The 7,587-nt window shown below is 46.4% G+C and overlaps 1 protein-coding gene across 1 annotated transcript; it reads right to left on the reverse strand.

The window, feature by feature from the left end:
• Positions 1–5,973: 5,973 nt before the first annotated feature.
• Positions 5,974–7,067, reverse strand: LOC145957940 (uncharacterized). The gene is made up of 2 exons (XM_083074372.1): positions 6,927–7,067; positions 5,974–6,648 (listed from the first exon to the last, which is right to left on the reverse strand). Exons 1-2 carry the CDS (start codon positions 7,065–7,067, stop codon positions 5,974–5,976), a joined length of 816 nt encoding a protein of 271 aa, XP_082930498.1.
• Positions 7,068–7,587: the final 520 nt, after the last annotated feature.

A 7,587-nucleotide genomic window follows, 5' to 3' on the forward strand; every position in this document is an offset into this window, starting at 1 on the left:
AGGCGAGGCCTGAGCCAACTACCGTCGAGGCCCGAGTGGAATCGAGCTCGGAAGTGCCAGGGCTGAATGCCTCCGCTGCCGCGCAGGCAGTGCCTGCCCCAACTCTTGCCGAGGTCCGCAAAGAGGGGCCGAGCTCTGAGGTCCCAACATCAGATCCTGCAGCCACTGCGCCGTCGTCTCGTCCTCCGAAGGAGGCTTCCAGGGGGAAATTCCTCGCTCAACGTTTCGACAAGGATCGCCCTTTGACGAGGTTGGACCACGTGAGCGCGTCATCAGATGTGGACTCATTGTGGAGTTCGAAGGTGACCGTTGAGACCTTCTACCCGAGGGGTTCGCTCCGTTCGGCTGATAAAGTGATGATCGAGAAGGTCGGGCTAGTGGAGAGCCTCGACTCTGCGGAGGTCTTCATGCAGAGGCAATCACCATTGTGGACCATCGGAAGCACAAGTGGTCGAAACTACAAGGTGAGCTCGAGAGTGCCAGAAGCCGAGTTCAGCCGCTGGAGGAGGAGAACCGGGCCTTGGGGGCCGCTCTTAGCGAGGCAGTGATAAAGAATGAGGCCGAGTTGCAAGCCACGGGGAGGAATCTCGTAAGGACTCAAAAGTCTTTGGAGATTGCTTTGAGGGCTAACGAGGTCTACGCCGCCCAGGTTGGCGAGCTTCAGGAGCTCTCCAATTCCTCTCGAAGTCGAGTGCGCTCCCTTGAAGATGAGGTCTCGGCGTTGAAGGCTAACCTGGCGGAAGCGGCTGAGAAGTGTCTTTGTGACGAGGTGCTTCTTGGTGGTAAGGAGGAGGAGGCCACGGCTCTGAGGGCAGACCTTGACAAGCTGGCTGCGGCTAAGGCAGAGTTGGAGATGAGGCTCGTCGAGACTGAGTGAGCTATTCTGTTTGAGCATAAGAAAGGCTTTGTCAAGGCAACTCGCCAGACAAGGTTGCTTGCACCTGGGGTCGACCTTTCTGCCATGCATGTGGAGAAGGAGGTGCGAGCTAGGCAGCTGGTGAAGGAAGACGACCTCCCTGACAGCTCGAGCGAGAATACCACTGCCTAGGCCGCTGTTCTTTGTAATAACTTAGTTCATGTGATTCATTTTTCTCTTTTTGAACTCATGTTTTGAGCTGACAAACTGATAGACTATGGCCAAGGCCAAGGAATCCAAGAGGTGATATACTAAAAGAACCAAGAGGAATGGGATGATCTTAAAGACCTTTTTCTTATGTTTGTACATATAGTAGTTCTTTTGTATAGGTTATTTTTGCCTTTGTATTTGTGAGGCACTTTACTTGCTTTTTCTAGTGTTTGTATATTGATTTCAAGGTAGGTTACTTGGAGAGTTTAACTCCATTTAGCCTCCCTAATTGATGTATTCATTTTGTATTTTTTCAGTAGGGAAAAAGGGGTGACATTTAGCAAAGCTAGGGAGTGTACTTAGAAATTGGGCCTGAGTTGGGCCTAGGCAAAATTTTGCATATTGGACTCATTTTTCTCCTAATTTTTCATAGATTTGATTTAGCTAGGTCTCATCATCATTTGATGAACCTAACTAAACCAAATCAATAATTTTTGAAATAAATCAAAGGAGAAAAAGAAGCCAAGGCCGCCTAGCTCCTTCATTTCTCTTTGGCCAAAATTTCCATGTGCATTCTTGAGCTTTTGAAGCTTCTCCTCCAAGTTTCTAAACCTTGGTAGGTTGGCTGACCTTACCATGGTTCTTAAGTGAACCATGGTCAAGGATAGCTTCTCCTACAAGTTTTAGAAACCATGGATGGTTAGCTACACCTTACCATGTTCCTAGTGAACCATGGTTAAGGTTAGCTTCTCCTAGAAGCTACCTCTCCCTATATATTTGTAATTCCTTCACTTGTACTCACTTTTGACATTTATGAGAAATAAACTTCAGATTTCTCTCTCAAGAGTCCTCTCAAAAACTGAAGAGAAAACCTTCTCTTTAAGGTTTCACCAAAGGTTCTTCAACCTTTACTTGGTTCCTCAAGATTCTACATCAAGCTAAGGAGTAACCGAATCACCTAAGGCTTCTCCTCCATTGAAGACTTCTTCATGGAGATTCAAGCTTCTTCTAAGGTCAACCTCAAGGGTTCACGGTCCTAAGCATGGAAGTTTTGAAGGAACATCAATCTCCTTCAACTAGTTCCATCACAAACTTGTTGTTTATATATTGTTGTTCTGGGTTTTCATCTTTGCGCTTTTGATGGTTCTATTTTGACCTTTTGTTTCGCGTTCGAAATTGAATTCAGTTTTTAGGCTTAGTTTTAGCCCGCTTTTGAGGTTCGAAAATACGCTCGAGACTTGCTCTGTATTTTGTGTTTTGGGACTCAAGTTTGGCTTAACGCAGAGTGATTTGTATGGAGGTTTGAATTCGACCTTGGATAAAGGTAAGGAAATTCGTACCAAGGTTCGAATTCGACCTTGGCTTTAAGGTAAAGCAATTCGTACCAAGGTTCGAATTCGACCTTGGCTTAACATAAAGTGATTCGTACCAAGGTTCAAATTCAACCTTGGCGTAACATAAAGTAATTCGTACCAAGGTTCGAATTCGACCTTGGCGTAATCATAAAGTAATTAGTACAAAGGTTCGAATTCGACCTTGGCGTAACATAAAGTGATTCGTACCAAGGTTCGAATTCGACCTTGGCGTAACATAAAGTGATTCGTACCAAGGTTCGAATTCGACCTTGGCGTGACATAAAGTGATTCGTACCAAGGTTCGAATTCGACCTTGGCGTGACCATAAAGCAATTCGTACCAAGGTTCAAATTCGACCTTGGCGTAACATAAAGTAATTCATACCAAGGTTCGAATTCGACCTTGGCGTAACATAAAGTAATTCATACCAAGGTTCAAATTCAACCTTGGCGTAACAGGGGATAATTTGTGCCGAAATAGTGTACAATTGAGAAGCTATGAATAGAATGAGTCATTTTATTAATGTCGTGGGTGTGCCTCGTTAAAAACCCTCTCAGCCAAAACCCATTTTTCTATCTTTTTGGACAAAAGACTGAGTCGGGAAAAGAGTGCACAGCTCATTCATACAATGTCAACTGTAGTAGAACTTGAGATGCGTGGCATTCCAAGTTCACAGGATGGCTTTGCCGCTGAGCTCTTCTAGTCGGTATACTCCATTTTTTAAGTCCTCTGTAACTCAAAATGGGCCATCCCAGTTGGGCGCGAGCTTCCCTTCTGATGAGTCTCTCCGTGCTTCTCCTAGTAGTCGCCACACCAAGTCACCAACCCGGAAAGAGCGAGGTGTTGAGATTTCCGTTGAAACACTTTTGTTAATATTTGTAAATTCGTTTAATTCTATCAACGGTCTCAAACACGGCAAGTATACCGGCCGTTCAAGTAGTAAAAATATCGTATCCACAGGGATTAGAAGGTAATATAAGCATTTATTGACTATTCGTGACTAAAGAATAATTCCAATTTCATAGTTTGTGCAGTGAATGCAAAGTTGTGACTATTGGAATGAAAGCTGTAAATAAATATTGTTTTGTGAGTGGAAAAGGTAAGGAATGGTATTGTGGTATTGTGAGGTTGTGGGGGTCAGATTTCACCAAACATAACACTAATGTATCCTTAATCTCTTGTTGAATTCATTGCTTAGTCAACCCATGAGTTTACTCAAACCTAATCCCTTAAAGAAAGAGCCTAGGTGCGGATATTGAATATCAATCCCTTGAGTACCCAATATCTACACCCGCATTACGGGCTAGGGTTTAAGACTACTGATGGGTCAAGCTCTATCCCTAGATACAATCACCACTAGGCATATGTTTCAGAACTAGTTTCACAGGTTATTTTCCAATACCCATGGAACCTTAAATCATGCAAAGGGTGATCAATCCAAAGCAAGCATTAAGAATAGAAACAAACACAACAAAGAATAAAACAACATGTATATATATCATTAAAATCGTAAAGATTACAATAGAGTACGTTGGTTACATCTAACCCCACAAAATGGGTGAAACCACTCAACAAAGAGGGCAAATACAAAATAGAGATGAAAGGAGGATGAAGAACCGAAGGAAAGATCCGCACACGGACGATCCCAAGCCCTGGGAATCCCTTCCGCAGCTCCTGGAGGCGCCCAATGTGAGAATGAGGGAGAAACCCTCGAAAATGGCTTCAACTACGAGCCTGGGAGGTCAGATTAGGGTTTCGCGCCCGGTGCATAAGTCTTCACGCCCGGCTCAGATTCTTCTGAGCACTTTCTGCCTCGTTATAAGCCCGGCGCAATTACTTTTACGCCCGGCGCAGTGTCTTCCAGAGGCTTTCAAGCATTCTCTGCCTTAGAGCAAGCTCGGCGCAATTCTCTATTAAGCCCGGCGCAATTCGTTCTAGAGAGTATTGAGGTACTCTCTGCCTCGATCACGCCTGGCGTGGTGGAGTCTCGCGCCCGGCGCATGTATGACTTCCAGAAGCCCTTTGTTCTTCTCAAGCCCGGCGCGGCGTCATCTTGCGCCCGGCGCAGCCACTCTGCTCTGCTCCTTGGCTCCTTATGTTTCCAATCCAAAAGATCTTCAATCCTCAAATCTCTAGCTCAATACCTGCACAAAAAATGAGGTGTATTAAGGTATTGTTAGCTAAAATGGGTTAGCTATATCTGCACAAAAGATGAGTCAAAAAGGGAACAATTATCTTGCAATGGTGCTAAGAATGAGTAGAGTTGTACAATAATTCTCATTCAAAAAGATGTATAATTGAGACTTAACACGAGGTCGGACTCACGTGTTATATCTTCTGGAAGCTCGGAGTTTGTAGGCTTCTTTGTGGATCCGAGCTTCCTCTCTGAGTTCGTTAATCAGGTCGAGGTTGACTGTTGTCTCTTGAGCGTTTTGTTCCCTGTCGAAGACATGACGTCGGTGAGACAGTTCGCCGACTTCCACTGGGATCATGGCATCGGCTCCATAGGTCAGCCTATAAGGCATTTCCTGCGTTGTTGATTGGGGAGTGCAATGGTACGCCCAAAGAATGCTGGGAAGCTCGTCAACCCATTGTCCCTTGGCACTTCCTAGCCGTTTCTTGAGTTCTTGGAGTATTACTTTATTTGCAGCTTCAGCTTGGCCATTGGTTTGGGGATGCTCCACCGAGGTTGGGAGATGCTTGATTCTGAGTTCATGGAGGAAATTCTCAAAGCTCTGCGTGATGAACTGTCTGTCATTATCAGTGACGAGAGAATGCGTGATGCCAAACCTGCAGATGATGCTTTTCCAGGTGAATTTCCAGACATCCTCGGTAGTGATCTTGGCGAGTGGACATGCCTCGATCCACTTGGTGAAGTAGTCGATCACCACTAGGAGGAATTTAAGTTGACCTTTCGCGGGTGAAATGGTCTGAGGATGTCCATTCCCCACTGGGCGAAAGGCCATGGTGACACCATCTAGTGGAGAACTTCAGGTGGTCGTCGATGTGTATTACCGAACTGCTGACATTCTTTACACCTTTGTACATAAACTTGGCAATCTATCTTTAGTGTGGGCCAGTAGTACCCAGCCTGGAGTACTCTGGTGGCCATCGAGCGGGCCCCAGAATGCATTCCACAAATCCCCGGTGGATTTCTTCGATGACATAAATGGTCTGGAACTCGGCTAAGCATTTCAACAGAGGAGTGGAGATGCCACGTTTGAACAGTTCATCGCCAATGATGACGAATTCAGCTGACCTCACCCTCATCTTCCGAGCTTCGTCTTTATCCTCAGGTAGGGTTCCTTCCTTTAAGTAGTTCCAAATACATGTCATCCATCCTCGTTCTGCATCGTCACTGGCGTTGACGACCTTGTCGTCAAGGCTAGGCGAGTTCAAGGTCTCTTGTATGATGATCTGATATTGCCCGGGATGTTTTTTACTGGAAAGTTTGGATAGGAGATCGGCTTTGGCGTTCTGCTCACGGGGGACATGGTGTATGGTGAACTCGTCGAAGGAGGAGATTTGTTGGCAGGCTACATGAAAGTACCTCTACAGAAGGGTGTCCTTGGTCTGGTATGCTCTGCTGAGTTGTTCTACCATGAGCTTTGAGTCGTTGTTGCAACTCACTCTCTGTGCTCTGAGGTCGCGAGCCAACCTTAGCCCTGCCAGAAGCGCTTCATATTCTGCCTGGTTGTTGGTCACCTTGAAGCCAAACTTGAGAGATTGCTCTACAGTGACCTTATTCGGTCCTTCTAATATAATACCTGCACCACCACCTTTAGAATTGGAGGACCCATCAACGTGCAAAGTCCATACCTGTGGTTCCGCAATCGAGGTTGGGGTGAGTTCAGCCACGAAATCTGCCAGGCATTGAGCTTTCAGAAGTCCGCGGCTTTCATACTGGATACCAAACTCGGATAGTTCTACTGACCATGCGATCATGCGCCCGGCGAGTTCTGGTTTTCTCAGGATCTGTTGGATTGGGTAGTCGGTTTTGACGACCACCTGGTGGCTTTGAAAATAGGGTCGGAGGCGCCGAGCTACAGTGATGAGTGCTAGTGCAAGCTTCTCGATTTTCTGATACCATTTTTTCGTGTCTTGAAGGACTCGACTGATGAAGTAAACAGGTGTTTGCACCTTTTGGTGTTCTTGCACTATGACTGCGCTGATTGCACCATCTGCCACTGCCAAGTAAAGGGGTAGGTTGGCATGATGATCTGGCCTCTGCAGGATTGGTGGGGTGGTGAGCAAGACTTTGAAGCTTTTGAAAGCTTCTTCGCATTGGTCGGTCCACTCGAAGTTCTTCGACTTCTATAGTAGGGTGAAGATGGGTCCTACTTTCTCTGCCAACTTGGGGATGAAGCGAGAAAGGGAGACTAACCTTCCTGCCAAATGTTGGACGTCCTTAATAGTCTGCGGGCTCTACATCTGTATAATGGCCTTGCACTTCTTCGGGTTGGCTTCAATGCCCCTGCTGGTGATCATGAAACCAAGAAACTTACCCCCTGGACACCAAAGACGCACTTCTCTAGGTTGAGGCGCATATTGTGTTTTCTGATCTGGCTGAACACCTCGGCTAGGTCGGTGGCATGAGCCTCGGCTGTAGTGGTTTTGACCACCATGTCATCGATGTAGACTTCCATGTTTCATCCAATATGTTGGTGAAAGACTTTGTCCATCAACCTTTGGTAAGTGGCTCCCGCGTTTTTGAGGTCGAATGGAATCATGCGGTAGCAGAAGTTGGCGTGGTCAGTGATGAACGACGTGTGCACTTCATCTGGTAGGTACATCATGATCTGGTTGTAGCCGGAGTAAGCATCCAAAAAGCTGAGTAGGGCGTGCCCGGATGCTCCGTCAACCAGCCTGTCAATGCTCGGTAAGGGGTATTAGTCCTTGGGACATGCTTTATTCATGTCGGTGTAGTTGATGCACATGCGCCACTTTCCCGAGCTCTTCTTCACTAGTACCACGTTTGCCAGCCACGTGGTGTATCTGACTTCGCGGATGAAGCCCGCGTTCAATAGTTTTTGTGTCTCGGTAATGATAGCTTCTCGTCTCTCACCACCGACCTTCCGCTTTCTCTGAGCCACTAGTTTTGCCTCTCTATGGATTGCCAATCTGTGACAGATAAAGTTAGCATCTATACCTGGCATGTTGGCGCTG

Source organism: Cajanus cajan, chromosome 5, assembly GCF_000230855.2.
Source record: "Cajanus cajan strain Asha chromosome 5, NIPB_CcT2T_4, whole genome shotgun sequence".
Classification (NCBI taxonomy): Eukaryota; Viridiplantae; Streptophyta; class Magnoliopsida; order Fabales; family Fabaceae; genus Cajanus; species Cajanus cajan.

Excerpts from the sequence above, each read along its gene's own strand:
- LOC145957940 (XM_083074372.1), bottom strand. The coding sequence starts at position 7,067 with ATGGAAGTCTACATCGATGACATGGTGGTCAAAACCACTACAGCCGAG. Across the intron at positions 6,649-6,926 it reads GCGTCTTTGGTGTCCAGGGG|AGGCCAGATCATCATGCCAA; the intron begins GTAAGTTTCTTG and ends CCAATCCTGCAG.